This window comes from Bombyx mandarina, chromosome 23, assembly GCF_030267445.1.
Source record: "Bombyx mandarina strain Sakado chromosome 23, ASM3026744v2".
Classification (NCBI taxonomy): domain Eukaryota; kingdom Metazoa; phylum Arthropoda; class Insecta; order Lepidoptera; family Bombycidae; genus Bombyx; species Bombyx mandarina.
Window position 1 is genome coordinate 17,463,451 of NC_143229.1, and position 19,068 is coordinate 17,482,518.

A 19,068-nucleotide genomic window follows, 5' to 3' on the forward strand; every position below is an offset into this window, starting at 1 on the left:
TTTACATCACGCAATTAAGTGATAGTATAGGCTAAAAAATCTATTATAAGATATCAGTGACAACCCTAACAAGCCATCCCTATTTTGTCTTTTGGCGTTCCAATTTTGTGTTTTCTCGTCCCTAATTTTTCCAGTCTCGTTCCAAATTACCCTACATACGTCCCAATTTTCCCCAAAAAGAAAGGAAAAAATATACATTTTTTATTTTGTCGAAATATTGTATTTAAAATAAGAATATTGCAACTTACCGTTTGTTGTGGTATTTCCAGGTGTATTAAAAACTTATATAAACTGTGATCTTATTGAAAAAACAACGATAATATCACTTTTTTTAAAAGTTCTTTAAGCTGTTTTAAAACGCACTTTTCAACCACTATTTTAAATTTAATTTGACGAATTTTTGGGACCAACTTAACTAATGTTTAGTACTTCCATAGTTAACTTGGTTCTTCTTCTATACATTGATAAATATTACCTTAAAGAAAATTAGGTAGATTCCGTGCTACAAGTACTTTGAGAATCTTCCGCAGGTTTGTCCCAATTTACCCCAGGATCCCAATTTACACCATGTCATGGTAATACGTATTAAAAAAAAATCGCTTTCTGCCTCTGTCTGTGTTTCCTCGCTTCTTATTTATTTTAATCAACCGACGGTTTATACTAACATAATATAAAGATAGTACATATACGCAAAGAAGATCTATGCAAATATTCTGTGAAGGGTTTTAACAAAATAGCTGTATTGTGTCGTTAAAAAACAACAGATGCGTAAGCTCACGTGGTGAATAGTGACCAAATCTTACGATAAAGTCTGGTTCATGGAGGCAAAGCTGCTTATTTCATAAATTAGTTTAAAATAACTTACCATAAGAAGAGTAAACAGCGAGCGAGAGAAGCAGCAAAACGTGAGCGACGAGACGTCCGTACTCCGCGCGGAACACACAACGAATGGCGGCCATATTGTTTACAAAATGGCCGACTATACACTAACAGTTGAACACTACACTATACCACATAATACACTGTTAGAACTAATTAGTTTTAATTTGATTGGAGTTCTCACGTCGTATGATCTCGGAATCATTCGCGGTGTGGTTCTGCAAAGATAGAAAAAACAAAATTATTTAGTCGTTTAGTACCAATATCACGCGTCATTGCTTTTGCTTCGATTTTGTCAGTATTTTCTAATTTTTTCGACATTTTAACTTTTACAAGTCACTTTCGTATCACTAATAATTTAGTACGATAATTTTACGCCCTTATCAAGAATAAGGTGCATACGCAACATTATATCATTACAATTTGATATCGAAAACAGCCGCGGGCTAAGCTCAGTGCTTAATGGCATCGTCCATTAAAGAATTAAGTAGTTAATATCGCATAATATCGAGTTACTAGTTCACCCTAACTGACGTTAGTGATTTTGAACGAATGTCCTATAGTCTAAGAGCTCGGAATGTAAACACGAATTCATGTCGCCCAGAAAACCATTAGCGCTTTTCATTAAAAGATTTATTCAACAATTTGGTACTTCAATAATTACAGCACTGATAATTGGACATTTTCCTCTTATTTTTTCTTCTTCATTGTGTTTATTCAAGTATGAAAAGACACGTGTATTCCTTATTCAAAATAAGCCGTTACACACACAATTTCTGAACAAATCTATATTTTTCTCAGCCTGATCTATCCACATTCGTCTTCCATGATGTATTATTCTTTCATCATACTTCACGATTTGAAAACTCTTGTTATTTAAAATAACAAGATATTCATTCTTTAGCGTGGGCGTTCTAAGATACATTTTCTTGTGGGAGCCTTGCGTGGGATTTCAATATAAGACCTCAAATTTAGTTTTCCTTATTAGATATTTATTCTGATTTATTTAACTGTTAACAGTGGACTTGGATATTTTGAAATATATAATAGTTATTACTGAACGGATTTAATTCAACCCTTTGCTGTCCTAAGACTAATCTAAGACTAAACTATATGTCCAATAGGTGAGTAATTTGGACCTCAGTCAGGACCCCAGTCATCTTCAGTCAAAAATCGATCTCTGATTCGAGGAATAGCCATTCGGGAGTAAGTACGGTTCGTCAATCGATCCGGTAGTAGATTCATTCGAGAAGCAATTGCTCTTGAGTTGTTAGGTCTTCTTCGTAGGCGCTCGGGCAGTTGTTGGCAAATCCCACCCCTCCTGGCAGAGCCCTTGCTCGCCCACCTGTCCTGGTGAAACTGGAAAGGCCTCTGGGCCACCAGTAATCTTTCAATCATAAAAAAAAAGAATCGTCAGAGGTGCGTATGATTTCTATATTGGGGGGTAAAAGTACTTGGGGATACGAGTATGATGATGGGATAATGAATACCTCCTGTCTGTCTCATAAAATATTATCACGTAAAAACGAATATTCTATAGAAAATGCTAACAACTCCCGTCACGCATACACAATTCATTTAATTTCTTCCAGTTTCATTCGGCTATCAATTTACAAAATAAAATCTTTAAGACTGAAATTGCGATGCCTTCGTCTTTTCCGCATCGAAAAACCTTAACTAACACTAGCAAATTACCTAATAATAACGAAGTAAAACAAACTGATATTTCTGAATGTAAATTCCTAATAAATATTTATCGTTGAAATTAACATATTGTACCATCAACTAATTATTATATCTTAGTGTATTAATTACAATATTGTTTTATCTTTACCTTGTACATTAATAGATAGTGCCTCGTTAATATTATTTTGCTTAAGTTCGTTGATTTTCATAAGACGTTAATTATTCGTGTTAATATTGTGAGCCGTGTTTATAATCAAACAGAACTAACACAGTTTACATAAATCTCATCAATATCACAGCCTGTATCTCTCCATTGCTGGATGTAGGTCTTTTCTATTATCTCAGTCGTTTGCGCTCTTGGCAGACTGGTCGTGGTCACCAGGCCAGGTGGTCGTGAGCTTCCCAAGAAATCGCCATTTCTCGCGTACCGCAGCCTTTCTTGTGCAAACATTGACCGTCTAGAGCTGCCTTTATTTGGTGGGGTCATTGTCTTAACTATTTATCTTAAAATATTTTTTTTCTCTACCTAATCTTTGTTAGCCTAAGAGGCTATTCCAACTTCACGCGGACGGGTAGGTGAGCTCACGGGCTCAACCTGAGAGGATTGCTAACACTAGCCCTAGCAAGAAGTGTTTCGCTAAATCTACTACCGGATCGGAATCGCGACCCGCCTGTCATGACTTATGCGAATGTGGTGTTCGCTCACGCGGCCCGCACACACATAGGCACCCTCCAATCTCTACAATCCCGCTTTTGCAGGTTAGCCGTCGGACCTCCGTGGTTCGAGAGGAACGTTGACCTACACGACGACCTGGGCCTCGAATCTATCCAGAAATACATGAAGTCAGCGTCGGAACGGTACTTCGATAAGGCTATGCGTCATGATAATCGCCTTATCGTTGCCGCCGCTGACTACTCCCCGAATCCTGATCATGCAGGAGCCAGTCACCGTCGACGCCCTAGACACGTCCTTACGGATCCATCAGATCCAATAACCTTTGCATTAGACGCCTTCAGCTCTAACACTAGGAGCAGGCTTAGGGACCCCGGTAGCCGTACTCGTCAAACTCGACCAAGAGTTCGCTGTGCAACCTAACCCATGAATCAGCTCGCTGAGTTTCTCGCCGGATCTTCTCAGCGGATCGCGATTCCGATCCGGTAGTAGATTCATTCGCGAAGCAGATGCTATTGAGCTGTTAGATCTCCTTCGGCGGCGCTCGGGTAGCTGTTAGCAAACCTCACCCCTCCTGGCTGAGCCTTTGCTCGCCCACCTGTCCTGGTGAAACTGGAAAGGCCTCCGGGCCACCAGTAATCCTTCAATCCTAAAAAAAAAAATCGCGACCCACTCAGAGGATTCAGCGAAAAACTCAGTGGGATGTATCTATGGGTTAGTTCGCACATCGAACACTTCTTCGAAGTTGACGAGCTCGACGAGAACTTGTTTTATTAAATTGAAAGATCGATATTTATCACAAACGTTCAACAAACCATATCTAGCTCCGGAACTAAGAAGGTACGAAGTAAAATGCAGTAATTACGTGTGTTGCGTTGAATCCGTGTTTTTGTTTCATCTGATCCGGCCCGAGGATAGGTTTACTCAATAAAGAACCAAATTTGAAACGAAAAATCCTTGTTCATGTAACAAGTTTATTCTGTCATACAAGAATAATAGTTGATATCCTAAAGATATTTTTTACTCATTCTGTGAAACAATACCTAGTGTTATTGGAACATTTTGTTCCCACGGAATGTTGTTCTAAATGGATTTTGCTAGATATAGTCACTCGAGACAGTGATGCTTATCTATGGCTGTGTTCCCGGGTGCTCATGCAAACATTCGGCTATCGAGTCTACGAAGATCGCAATGTTAACTTTAAAAAATCGCCATTATATTTCGTAACTGCCAATTCACAAAGTCACTTTGATGACGAAAATTTAAATACCCACAACGGAACGAATTCTGAAATGTCTCATCTTGAACTTTTAATTTCAAACGAAAATAAGCTGTGAGTTGTTAAACAAAAAATGTCATTTTTTAATGACACCGTCCGAACTCGCTCCGAGATCCTTAATAAGTTTACTTGTATACCTCGGGCTGTGTCCACAGAAGCCATCTTAACTTCAAAAAGAAAAAAAAATTATCTATGTTACAACATAAATAATAAAATGTGTTTTTGGTTATAATTAGAACTAATTGGGTAATTAAAAGACCAAGGAGTATTTTCACGTGTCTTTTTTTTTTTTCGTTTATCCAATCGTCCATCTTGTTAATGAGTTTCACAACAAGAAATCGCAACAGTAAAATGTATTAAAAAATATGTAAATATATATATAGAAAATGTTATTTGTTGGAATCTTCTCCTGTTCCAACTGTAGTACGGAAAAGAATATTTGTTTTCATTTCATTAACGTAAATGCAGTGCATTAAATTAAAGTCGACGTGGCCTAAAGGATAAGACGAGGGGTGCTTTCGCATCGAGCGATGCAACTGTACCGGCGTTCGAATCCCGCAAAAAGGTACCAAAATATTTCTAAAGGAAATTATAGCTTTACATAAGTTCACCATTAATTTCCGCGATAATGCAGTAAAATCCATTAATAACTTGCTACGAAAAGTAAAATTATAAACCCTCATCTGGTGCGATGGCGGATCGAAATACGCCCCCAATGATATTTCCAACAGTGCCTAGGCAGGTCTTTCTCGACCTACCAGCACTTGGGTAGATTAAAATGCTATAACTTTGCGAAAACATACTGTATATACTTTGTAGCATATAGTTGTTGGTGTCGAACTCTTACAAACACTGGAAATAATAGGTCCGCACCAGCAAGAAGGCCATAGTTCTCTTCGTCCGTGCCAGCGAGAGGGCCATAGTTCTCTTCGTCCGTGCCAGCGAGAGGGCCATAGTTCTCTTGGTTTGTACCACCGAGAGGGCCATAGTTCTCTTCGTCTGCACCAGCTGAAAGTACCGCGGCGGGCCAATATGGGTGTTAACAATAATGCGCCCAGTGTTAACAATAATCGAGTTCGCCAAAATCATAACTTGCGGAATAATTGGTAGGACGTCGTATTTGCTATTTCGGTCGGAAAGTGGTAATGCGTTCCTAAGCAAGCGCTGTATTTTAAAACGGAGAGTATTTAAGTGGGTGTGTCAGCATTTACATTGTTGATGTCTCCTCCTCCTCCTCCCTGAGTCGCATTCCTCACGTCTGAGGGTCGTAACCATCTCCTCACATTATTCTTGTCTAGATGATGTTTCGCCATCTTCCTCTGTTCCCAGCGGTGTATACGGCATCGTAGAGTGTGGTATCCAGAGATTGATATTGAGAGTGGATTTGAGTTGATGTCTACGGGCCCCGGAAACCACTTGTCACGAGGACCGTGAACTCTTCACCATTCTAAGCAATAAAGAAAAAACTGAACATTAATTGAAATCGAATGTTTATTTACGATTTCACAACAATTTGCATTACTAAATTAGCGCGTGACAAATTGGATTACAAAATATTTTTGAGGTATTACCATCTTTGCCTCACGGTTACGGCAGATTCCTCATGTCACACACTTTAGGTCGCAATCTAGATTGTTTAACAGACCTTTCACTCTACAAACCGGAACCCAGGACTGGTTCGCGACAGGAGAAAGTACAATTGTGGTCTATATATTTAGTATAGACTTAAAAAAAATGAGGATTATCGTTTCGACTATTTTTTCATGTGTTCTTTATTTCAAAGCTCGTGCTTATTATTTCGAAAATACACGGAGAAGAAATGAAAAATCGATATCGTCGATAGAGAAGTGCTTTCCATATTAGCCAAGCCCTGCACTGCTCATAGACACTGAAAAATCTCGCCGGATGTTCTCAGTGAGTCACGATCTGGTGGTAGATTCAGCGAACCACTGCTCTTCCTGGGGCCAAGGTTAGCAATTCTCTCAGACTGAGCTCGTGGCTTCACCTAACGATCCGCGCGTACTTGAAATATCCCCCTTACCAACGATTAGATAGAGCAGGGGTCGGAAATTTGCGGCTCGCGAGCCACATACGGCTCTTTGGATATAAAAAAGCAGCTCTGTAGTTCCATACGCAAATATTAATTATTTTATGAAAAAAAAAAACATTTAAACTAAAAATTGTTCTGAATTGACTAACGAGGATTGGGCACAGTTTCTCTCAGCCCATTGTTGTAAGTAAATGTTTGATTGTTTTCATTTTTAACTTAAATAATTGGTGATTATCTAATAATACCATATATATTATCTAATTTGTTGTAAAAAAAACACTACTTATATAAGAATAAATAGATAATTTTCTTATGAATAATTAGATTCGTTTTTTTTATCAAAAAACATTAGGCAATAGCGATTTATTATTGGCAAGAAATTTTTTTGTGGCTCTTTAAAATTTTGAAATTTTGAATAAATGTAATTTTTGGCTCTTCGGACTCAAAAGGTTGCCGACCCCTGAGATAGAGAATTTAAAAACCTGAGCTTTCGGCAAACATGCATCACATTACCCGTTCTCTGCTTATAACGTTAAAAGATTGTCGTCTAATAACTTACGAAGCTCCGTCCGTTTCCGATGATTAATGACAATCCTAATTTAATACTCGTCCCATCCCATGTCGTCCTATTCAATTCCTTTCAAGTCCTCTTTTAACTTTCATAAAAATAAAAGCAGAGTTTATAATTATAGCGATTTCTTTGTGTTATTTGTCTCTTTTGAAAATGTGATCGTTGAATTATGCCCGTTGACTCTGTATATTTTTTATTGCTCTTGTTGGCAGACGAGCATACGGCCCGCCTGATGGTGAGTGGTTACCGTCGCCCATGGACTTCAGCAATGCCAGGTGTCAAGCCGGTGCGTATCGCAAAATACGCGATAACTGTAATGCGGACATCGCTGGTACTAAGCGATTCTGAATGCAGAGCCGAGTCGTGGGTTCTATCCCCGTATCATGCAAACGTTCGTGTAATATTATATATTGATGAGTTTCTCCGGGTCTTTTGTATATATTTACATATTTTTTATTGCTTGGATAGCTCACAGCTCACCTGTCGTTAAGTAGTTACTGGAGCCCATAGACAACTATAACGTAAATGCGCCACCCACCTTGAGATATAAGTTCAAAGGTCTCAGTATAGTTACAACGGCTTTTTACTGGTGGTAGGACCTCTTGTGAGTCCGCGCGGGTAGGTACCACCGCCCTGCCTATTTCTGCCGTGAAGCAGTAACGCGTTTCGGTTTGAAGGGTGGGGCAGCCGTTGTAACTATACTGAGATCTTAGAACTTATATCTCAAGGTGGGTGACGCATTTTCGTTGTAGATGTCCATGGGCTCCAGTAACCACTTAACACCAGGTGGTCTGTGAGCTCGTTAACCCATCTAAGCGATAAAAAAAAATAAAAAAACCTACCCGTGCGAACTCACAAGAGGTCCTACAACCAGTAAAAATATATCTACATATGTATGTATATATAAAAACGTATACTAATATTTATAACGGTCTCCTAATTTGGGACCAGACGATCGTGCGTGATTTGTCCCGGATTTTAATTTTTTTGACGTTGAGACAGTAATATTGTTTCTAAGCAAGCTACACATCATTATGAAACACTTCCACGATGAGGGAATAACATTTTCTGATAACAATTATTAAGACTCGAAGTAAATTTGAAATTTGCATAATTATTGATGATCAGAGGAAGTGTGAAAGTAGCCCCGGTAATCAACAAATTAAAGAGCAGACGGTTAGCGTGGTATGGACGTGTGATGCGTAGAGAGAAGATGCATGTGACTAGGAAATATATGTAAATGGTAGTGCAAGGTAGAGGGGGAAGAGGTCGATCGTCGAAGAGATGGAGTGTGTGATTGACGATATGAGAGAGAGAGAGGAATGAGTGTTGAGATGACGGCTGATAGAAGAGAATGGATGAGAAAGCTGTGCCGACCCCACCTAGTGGGATAAGATGGAGAAAAAGAAAATTGATAGAGAGTAATGTCGGCGGTTATGAATTCCGATTTGAAAGTTGGGAGAGCCAATCATAGATATCGATCGACCTCATGTCTCACGTCTCATGGGGTGGCGGATCCTCACTTATAACTTCTCAATACCCCGTCAACCACAAAACACCAGATGACCAAATTAAAAAACAGAAAACTCCTCGCGGCCCATAGACTTACAAAAATACAAGCAAGGAACGCTGTCGAATAATAAACATTATTATTATTTACTTGTTCAACAGCTCCGTATCTGTATTTACGCAGTCTATGCCCGCTGTCGGTCCTTTGATCTGTCCGGACCCGTGTTTGTAGCATTAATTTATGACACGTTTCCTGGAAAATTGTTGTTATAACGCGACGTCCACTTCCCATTGCCTGCTCATACTTGTAGACGAATGGACATGCCCTTTTTTATTTTTATTTTATCGTATGACGTATTTTTACTTAATCGCGCTGGTTTGCACTTGCCCTTACTGTTAGTTTATGATATCGAGAGATGCTGCCCACTAAGTTTCTGGCCGGATCTTCTAAGTTGGTCGCGTTTCCGATCCGGTGGTAGATTCTGCGAAGCACTGCTCTCGCTACGGCCAGTGTTAGCAACACTCCGGCTTGAGCCCCGTGAGCTCACCTACACGTAAGGGTGAAGCTGAAATAGCCTCTCAAGGCGATGAAAAAGAAATGAAAGGCTTAATGTTTAAGCGACATTTTAGCAACTTTACAGGAGAGCCATCTCAAGTTTAAAATTTGGAAGAAATATCAGGACAAAAAAGTTCTTCAGCTGTTTGAATGGAGTAAACATGATTATAGTTCAATTAAAAACACCGAATTGTCGATACTGATACCAAATAAAACTGACTTCTTCTTCTTCCAGTGCCTCTTCAATCCTGAAGGTTGGCCGTTAGCTTTCTGTATTCCTTTCTGTCAGCAGCCAGCCGGAACAGCTGTTCGACGGAGGCAATACCGGTCCACTCCCGGATATTCCGGAGCCATGACTTTTTTCTTCGCCCAGCACGTCTCTTTCCGTCCACTTTGCCCATAATTATCAGCTGCAGCAGCATGTATCGATCGTTCCTGAGCATGTGGCCGAGATACTCTATCTTGCGATTTTTGATAGCAGGGAACATTTTCCGGGACATATGAACGCGCTGAAGCACGGTTTCGTTCCTGACCCTCTGCGTCCAACTAATGCGTAACATGCGACGGTAGCACCACATCTCGAATGCCTGTAGGCGTCTTGTAGTGTCCTCTTTCAGGGTCCACGTTTCGCACCCATACATGACGATAGGCCAGATATAGCACATGAGCAGCCTGACTCGGAGCTGTATATTCAGTTGACGACAGCAAAGAACTTTCCTCATTTTATTAAAAGAGGCTCGAGCAGTTTCTATCCGGGTTTTAATTTCTTGATCAGATTCCCATGCTTCATTTACCCAAGCTCCTAAATACTTGTACTGTCGTACCCGCTCTAGTTGTTTACCAGCTACAGATAATGATTTGACTTAATAATTTTTATTGCATTGATGCGTGGACGAACTCACAGCCCATTGGTGTTAAGTGGTTACTGGAGCCCATAGACATCAACAACGTAAATGCGCCACCCACCCATAACAAAGATAAATGTCGCTTATACCGTATATAATGTTAAGGGCAATGTCGCTTATACCTAATAGCAATTCACCCCTTGATATATTGGTGTATTCAGAGAAAGCTGATGTCCATTCTCACGATTATACCAATAACACCGTTGTTAGACGCCTGCAGCTTTAACACTAGGATCAGGCATTGGGACCCTAGTAACAGTACTGGTCGAAGAGCCCAATTTAACCCATAGACACATGCCACAAAGTTCTTAGTGGATCTTTATTCCGAGTAAGGCTCGTGGTAAGGCAGATCTTAACAAATTGGACCTAGCCCCATGAGCTTGGCTGCCAGTCGTGCTGATGACAGAATAGGCTGTCGATGCTACTGGTGGATAGGTAGGTAAAAAGCTGCCGTTGTAAGAATAAGCTCTGCTCTGGTGACCGAATGGCGACAACATGCCCATCTGCAAACATTTTGCAAATGGACAAGATCCTTTTCAGGTCAAAAGTATTTTTTTTTTGTTTTAACCTTTTTTCGATAAGCAAATCGACGAAATATGCTATGCAATACTGAGCAATACATCAAATCTGTCAAAATATTGGGTTAAACGGGAGGTCGACGACCGTTTTTTTTTAATTCAAGTGTCTTTTGGTGTTGTCAAATTTTGGTAGCAATACTTTGACGCATTCGGGAGAATGGATTTTTTCGCGTGCAAAGTTGCGCGCTGATGTAAAGCATAACCTATTAGATTGTAAAGCTAATCAAGATAAACATTGGCACATGCCTTAAAATATTATACCGTTCTCAATTTTAATATTTAATTGGTACTCGTAATACTATATATACACATAAGTACCACAAAGAAATAGTGGGCTTCGACAAAATCGCTACGAACTTTGAGAGGATAAATCCTAACGTTCACGCAAAATTTAAAACAAGGCAACACCGACTGAAGTGTCAATATTTATGTGACACTTGAGATAGAAAAAAATGTTTGGAGTATCCTCAATTCTGTATAGTCTTGACATAGCTTGATGTCTCTATTTGGGCGGTCGGTTAAGTGGGACGCTCTCGGTACGAATCGGTCTTTGTCGATCTGCCATAAGACGCGTCGCGTCGCCAGTGTTTAAATTTCAAATCTTGGTACTTTAAACTGTATTTGTTTTTTTTTATCTACCTATTATAATTATTATTATTATTATATATTAAACTACCCACGGAAATAAATAACATTCTAAAGTTTTGGTATGGGAACCAGATCAACAATGTGCGATGGGCTGGGGCTTTGTCTCTTCCGTATAGGTTGGAGTGCGGGGTGAGACAAGGCGGGTTGAGTTCGCCTACGCTCTTCAACCTGTATATGAATGAGCTGATCGGCGAGCTCAGTAGGACCAGGATTGGTTGTTTCATAGACGGGGTGTCCGTAAACAACATCAGCTACGCAGACGATATGGTGCTGCTGAGCGCATCTATCTGTGGCCTAAGGCAACTTGTTTCTTTGTGTGAGGGATACGCCAAATCACACGGTTTGGTGTACAACTGTAAAAAGTCGGAGATCATGGTCTTTGAGACCAGGGGTGGGACGCATGATAAAATACCTCCCGTAGTACTCAACGGAACGCCATTGACAAGAGTTTATAAATTTAAATATCTCGGCCATGTGTTGACCCCTGATCTCAAAGATGATGAAGATATTGAACGAGAGCGGAGAGCGTTGTCGGTTAGAGCAAACATGATAGCTCGCAGGTTTGCACGGTGTTCACTTAAAGTCAAGGTCACCCTCTTTAGGGCCTACTGTACTAACTTTTACACGTGCAGCTTGTGGGCTGGATATACTCAAAGATCGTACAATGCTCTCCGTGTTCAATACAATAACGCGTTTAGGGTGCTGGTGGTGCTGCCCCGCTTTTGTAGCGCATCAGGGATGTTTGCAGACGCGCACATAGATTGTTTTTACGCTACCATGCGTAAGAGGTGTGCATCTCTGGTAAACAGAGTGAGGGCCAGCTCCAACAGTATCCTGAGCATGATCGCAAGCAGGCTGGACTGTATATACATGGGTCGCTGTGGTGCCATCTCCCATGGGATGTTACCACAGTAATTCATTGTGATCTAAATATAACTAATAACATAGGTCAAGTTTTATTAACAATTTATATGAGTCATGGATACTTGAAATAAAAACATTATTATTATTATTATTATATTATTATTATAGTAACCTCGAGGGGTTATACCAGATTCACCGAGCGAGCCCATCTGGTTTTAAGTGGTTACTGGAGCCCATAGACATCTACAACGTAAATGCTGCAACCCACCTTGAGATATAAGTTCTATGGTCTCAGTATAGTTACAACGGCTGCCCCACACTTCAAACCGAAACGCATTACTGCTTAACGGCAGCAATAGGCAGTGTGGTGGTACCTACCCGTGCGGACTCACAAGAGGTCCTACCACCAGTGATTACGCAAATTATAATTTTTTGGGTTTGGTTTTTATTACATGATGTTATTCCTTCACCGTGGAAGTCAATCGTGAAAAATTGGTACCCGTCTGCGGGATTCGAACACCGGTGCATCGCTACATACGAATGCACCGGACGTCTTATCCTTTAGGCCACGACGACTTCTAGGGCCTGAGGGTACCTGAGGCCTTTCCAGTTTCACCAAGACAGGTGGCCGAGTGTGTCTATGGGTTTAAATATACTACACTACTTATTATACTATTGATTTAGAAGAATGGGTTTATGCAGAATGGAATACATTAGGTTAATGAATTCGAAAACATTGTCGGCGCAGATCTACGAACGTCACCAAAACCGCGACCTCATGACCTTTTCTTTTTTTTTCTCTTTTTTAAACGATACAACCTGGAAATTCTTTTCGCCTCGCTGCTTGACTCAAGAGGGATAGGGACGGGAACGACAAGCTTTTATCGATATAACGATGTCGATGTTTCGAATGCCAACGTAATATTTCTGTTAGAGGAAAATTATACAAGTACCTACTCCAAGGAAATTCAATGCGATCAACATCTAAATCTTTAACCGGAAACCTAGGCAACGAAATGAAAATATTCAGATTTAAGTTCTTTGAATTTGACGTTTGTCAGAGAGCAACGCGGTATGGCGAAAATGAGGTCATTATCCTGAACAGTTTCTTTGCGGGAAAAGAACTGTCTACATGAAAGTTTTCTCTATTCGAATTATAAAATAGTTTGTTCAACAATCAAATTAGAACACATAGGTCGAGGCATCGAACGTCAAATATTTGAGAGTAAGGATATTCTTTGCTTTTCGCGTTAGACAGAGAACGCGCTATGGCAAAATATGATGTTAAGACTATTGAGTCGCTTTGGGGGAAATTAGACGGCCGTCTGGTGTAGTGGTAAGTGACATGGTCACTACACAAGGGGGTCGCGGGTTCGAATCACGCCAAGGGCAGATATTTGTATGATAAATATAAATGTCTTTTCCAGGGTTATGGATGTATATTAAATATATGTATGTGTATAATAAAAATCTTACATTTATTTCCGTTATCTGGTACCTGTAACACAAGTTCTTTACGAACTTATCACGGGACCAGTTAACGTGGCGTGATTGTTAGTAAATATTTATTTATTTATTATCTATTTATTTAATTAATGAAAGTAATTAAAGACATCCACTCTTAATGCCCAGCAAAGGTTTAGTGTTTATATTTAACATTAACATTTTTCTATTCTATATGTGTATGCGATCTTGTTCTCACTATGGCTTACAAATGTCACTATAAAACATTTTCTTTTTAATTCAGATCAACAGTATACTCATTTTAATATACAAGATCAAACCAGCTGTTTCTTTAATGACATACTTAATTCAATTGTTTTTCGAATGAAATATCAAACGATTATCGATCATGCGATTAATTCGTGAAAAGGACAAACTTTTTTTTTTTCCTACCTATGCTGATAGCCTTGAGAGGCTATTTCAGCTTCGCCCTAACGTTTGTAGGTGAGCTCGCGGGGCTCAACCGGAGAGTTGCTAACACTGACCCTAGCAAGAGCAGTGCTTCGCAGAATCTACCACCGGATCGGAATCGCGACCCACTGAGAAGATCCGGCGAGAAACTCAGTGGGCTGTGTCTATGGGTTAGTTCGCTCGTCGAGCCCTTCGTCGCAAGCGACGGGTTCGACGAGGACGGTGACCGGTGCTTGTGGTGCCTAAAAGCACCGTTAATGGATCGGCAAACTTTTGCACCTCTCAGCTGTGACATTTCTAAATAACAGGTATAAAAGTGGCATCTTTTTTAATTGAAGGACGATCACCCGTCTTTGTGCTTAGTCCTAAAATTCGTATATACTTGGAACAGCTTCCTTTCGATGGCCGCTAGGGGCGCTGTTCCAACTCCATACAAATTTGAGTTAACTTTTACGTGATCTAGAAATTAAAAACTCGCACTAAGCACACTGGTGTCAAAAAGACGATGTCTTCCGCGCGACAGGCCAAAGTCGCAATGGTATTTAAATGTCCTACTCTAAAAACCTGAAACAACTGCGCGGAAGCCATCTATGAATAGTCAAGGCACGAGTCTCATGTAAAAAAAGCTGGAATCGAATTGTATTTTTAAAGTTTATCGACAATCGATACTCACATCACTAGTACACCTGTACAGCGTCGAGGGCCCTACAGTTCCGCTGTGACCTCTTTACCTCCTGTCCGCATTATATTATGCGGTATTAAGCTGCAAAACTGCATTTGTCGATGCGATTTTTAAGCGACTTCAAAAAAGGAGAAGGTTCTCAATTCGACTGTTTTTTTTAATCTAGTGGTTCCCCCGCAGTAGTCGAAATTCGACTATAATTAATTGAAATTATAAGTTTGTACACTGTTGTGATTCTATTGTCAAAGACTATTATACTTCTATAATCAAAGATTTCGCCAAGACTACACTTTAGACAAATATTAGTAAAGACAAACAACATCTAATCTATGCTCAATTTGACCACAGACTATCATTATACAACATTTATACAATAAGAAAAGTTTGACATTAAACAAATAGTATGCATGCGTGTGTCTGTGTGAAATACATGGTAGTGTGTAATGTTTTAATGTAATTTTTATGCATAATTAAAAAATAATTTAACATTCTCCACTCCTTCTCTATATTCTCGATAAGTGTGGGAAATTCCATACTCCTCCGTCCGCGCAATTTTAGTAAAAAGGGTACAGATTATACAAAATATTGGTGGGTCGCGTTTCCGATCCGGTGGTAGATTCTGCGAAGCACTGCTTGCTCTTGCTAGGGCTAGTGTTAGCAAATTCTCTCAGGTTGAGGTAGCTGGAAGAGCCTCATAGGCTACCAACGAATAGATATTGTGAGTCAACGATTGTGAGTCCGCAAGGGTAGGTACCACCACCCTGCCTATTTCTACCGTTTGAAGGGTGGGGCAGCCGTTGTAACTATACTGAGACCTTAAAACTCATATCTCAAGGTGGCGGCATTCATGTTATAGATGTCTATGGGCTCTGGTAACCACTTAACACCAGGTGGGCTGTGAGCTCGTCCACCCATATCTTCTATCTTCTATATATATAAAAATGGATTGCTGTTCGTTTGTCTCGCTAAAACTCGAGAACGGCTGGACCGATTTGGCTAATTTTGGTCTTGAATTACTTGTGGAAGTCCAGAGAAGGTTTAAAAGGTAGGAAAATATGAAAATGCTCGGAATTAAATATAAATAACAATTTTGTTTTTCCTTTGATGTGTCTCACGTCGGACGGATTCTTTTTGTTTGTTTTAAGTTTATTTTTTACAAAAGTTTAGGTCTTTTATTTATCTATTGAGGCACTAAGAAGTCTGCCGGGTCAGCTAGTATGCAATAAAAAAAGATAGGGAAAAAAAGTACTTTATTGACTACTTTTACGATTTAAGCTCCCTCATTATATTATTTCCGACTACCTTAGTCTTGCGTGACTACGAAAACTGTAAAGCTTCATCTAACATTTTCGATCCGGGCGCTTTGGTCGGTCCCGACGCGAGATATTACCTCAAGAGCGCGAGTCATGTTATCTTTCACCTTCAACAGCTTCGCGGAGCTGGTCTCAATCATGTTCCGGTTTGAGGAATGCGATTATGCAACAAAATTCTTTTGTCTTCTTAGTCTCAGCTTCGATCCATGGTAGTTAATAAGCCAGGTTATTTTTCGGGCAACCCTCATTTTTTTCCTACCCATGCTGATAGCCTTGAGAGGCTATTTCAACTTCACCCTAACATGTAGGTGAGCTCAGGGGGGCTCAAACCGGAAGTGTTGCTAACACTGGCCCTAGCAAGAGCAGTGCTTCGCAGAATCTACAACCGGATCGGAAACGCGACCCACTGAGAAGATGCGGCGAGAAACCCAGTGGGCTGTGTCTATGGATTAATTCGCTCGTCAAGCCCTTTGTCGCTAGCAACGGGTTCGACGAGGAAGGTGACCGGTGCTTGTGGTACCTAAAAGCACCGTTAATGGATCGGGAGGATCCGTAATGACGTGTTTTGGACGACGTCGACTATTTGCCATTCGGTCTACAGGATCGGGTTTGTAAGTCCCAGCGGCCACGACAAGAGGACGGAACCCCCTAAACGTTTGGAAAGTCTGGCAGGCACATTGCACGTGCAGGACTCTGCGGCCGAAGTAATTAGTCGAAACGCTGCCTAGTGCCTACCCTTGCAAAGGCAAATCAGACAAACACGTTTATATCATACGGGAAAGTAGGGCAATGCGTTTCCAACGAATAAAATACCCCGTTAAAACATAATAGGTACGTGCCATAAACATTTTATAACTCGATTGAGTCCCTCGCACGCTTGTGTGCTATCAACACAGATACTTTGAAAAGGATAATAAAGCTTCAATATTGAGGTAGTTATTCGAGTAATATGCCTCATTCGAGCCGTGCATATTGCTATTCTCTGGTCGGTACAACGCGTCGGTTAAGTTCGGTTTTGACAGTGCCAAGTTATTTCGCACCGCAATTCCCCTGCAACTGTTGTGGAAGATCATTGATGAAATCAAATAGCCTTTATTGAATAGTTCAGATAAGAATTTACGAGAGAGATCAGAGATAGCCCTCAGCGAAGAGCAGATGTTCGTGTGGCCAAAAAAACAATTTTACAACTATATTTTTTTATAATTTCATGTTACTGTTAAATAGAAGAAATTTAATATAAATTATTATTAAGCTTTTTAGCCACGTTTACTGGGGTATTCGATAGATGGCGTTACTGGATTCCTGAATCGGGCTATAGTTATGTTACACGTTTTAATATTGGGTTTTCAAATGGCTACTACATCCGCAAACGAAGTCGTAGGCATAGCTAATACTATTACGTGGTTGATACTTCAGTGGGAATACATTTTTTTCTCCTACCTTTGCTGGTAACCTTGATGGGTTATGCCAGCTTCACTGAGCGAGTAGGTGAGCTCATGAGCCTCTATCCTGACGAAATTGCTTACACTACCAAGAGCAGTGCTTCGCAGTATCTACCAAGTTATTGAAAACGCAACCCATTTAGAAGATTCGGCGAGAAATTCAGTGGGCTTAGGAATACATGGGAGAGGATGGACCACTCACAATCAGTCGAGACGATCTCTAGGGTTGATCGGTAATCCGATAAATCGAAAGTGACTTGTCGCGATTTGACCAGCGCCCGTGTTTGCAGCAAAAGCTCCGCGCCGCCCTATTCCCTGCGACCAGCAAGCTCAGTGCGAGTTTCTTAACGTTCTCGATAGCGTACAAGTTAACTCAAATTTGTGTGGAGTTGGAATGTTCGCCTACGTTTGCCGCTAGGGGCGCTGTTCCAGATGCATACAAATTTGAGTTAACTTTTACGCTATCGAGAACGTTAAAAAACTCGCACTAATCACACCGACCTTAAATAATTTAAGCGGCTCGCCGTAGTCAAATTACTCGGCACTCTGAGCTAACTTTAAACGTGTTTCCGAAACTATTCTTCTACAAATTCGAGTCGGCGTATGTAGTTGAACATTCTTGATGTCTCCTTTATAAACAAAGCACAAAGGTCGGTCAGAGTGAAACGCTGAGCCCTCCGGCTAGTGTTTCAAAAGTGTTACTGTAAAGAGGCACAATGACATGATGAGTACTGTTGACGTTTCTGCTTAAGCGACACCGGCTCAGTTTACGAGATGTAGCGTTTTGAAAATAAAAACGAAACTAGAATATTGTGCAGAGAAAGAACGCAAGCAAGTGCTATTGTTGCCGGATCTTCTCGGTGGGCCGCGTTTGCGATCCGGTGGTAAATTCTACGAAGCACTGCTCTCTAGTGATAGAAAATTCTCTCAGGTTGAACCCACCTACCCATCCGGGCGTAGCTAGATAAGTTCCCTAGGCTACCAGCCAATAGGTAGGAAAATAAGCAAGCATGGCGTTTTGGCGATTATTGAAGTGCGTTCGTTAAACTACGACAAAGTTAACGGACACTACCAGAAATACGATGGAGCAAAAACCTATACACATATATTATTATAGCCCAAGAGCTAGGATACATTTAAAATTGGGCCATCTATTGTTTTGGGCTGGCTCCTGTTTATCATCTAACGATAACTATCGTACAACGGAAGATATTTTAAACAAAATTCGGATTGTCGCTTTTTTTTATAGCTTAGGTGTGTGGACAAGCTCACGGCCCACCTGTTGTTAAGTGGTTACCGAAGCCTATAGACATTTACAACTGCTGCCATTTACCTCGAGACAAGAGTTGTAAGGTCTCAGTTTTAACAGTACAACGGCTGCCCTGCCCTTCAAACCAAAACGCATTACTGCTTCACGGCAGAAATAGGAAGGGTAGTGGTACCTACCCGTGCAGAAATCACCCGCCGACTGGAAAATCATTGCTTGTAATCTGTAGACGCTTGTAACTTGTACCACGCA

General features: G+C 40.5%; 1 protein-coding gene across 1 annotated transcript in view; it reads right to left on the minus strand.

Moving 5' to 3' along the window:
• The window catches only part of LOC114244185 (uncharacterized), a 163,557-nt gene that overhangs the window by 130,015 nt on the left and 14,474 nt on the right, over positions 1-19,068 (minus strand). The window contains exon 2 of the mRNA XM_028175913.2: positions 866-1,097. Within this exon, the coding sequence (XP_028031714.2) occupies positions 866-959 (94 nt within the window). The 5' untranslated portion in view covers positions 960-1,097. The remainder of the gene's footprint in view (positions 1-865; positions 1,098-19,068) is intronic.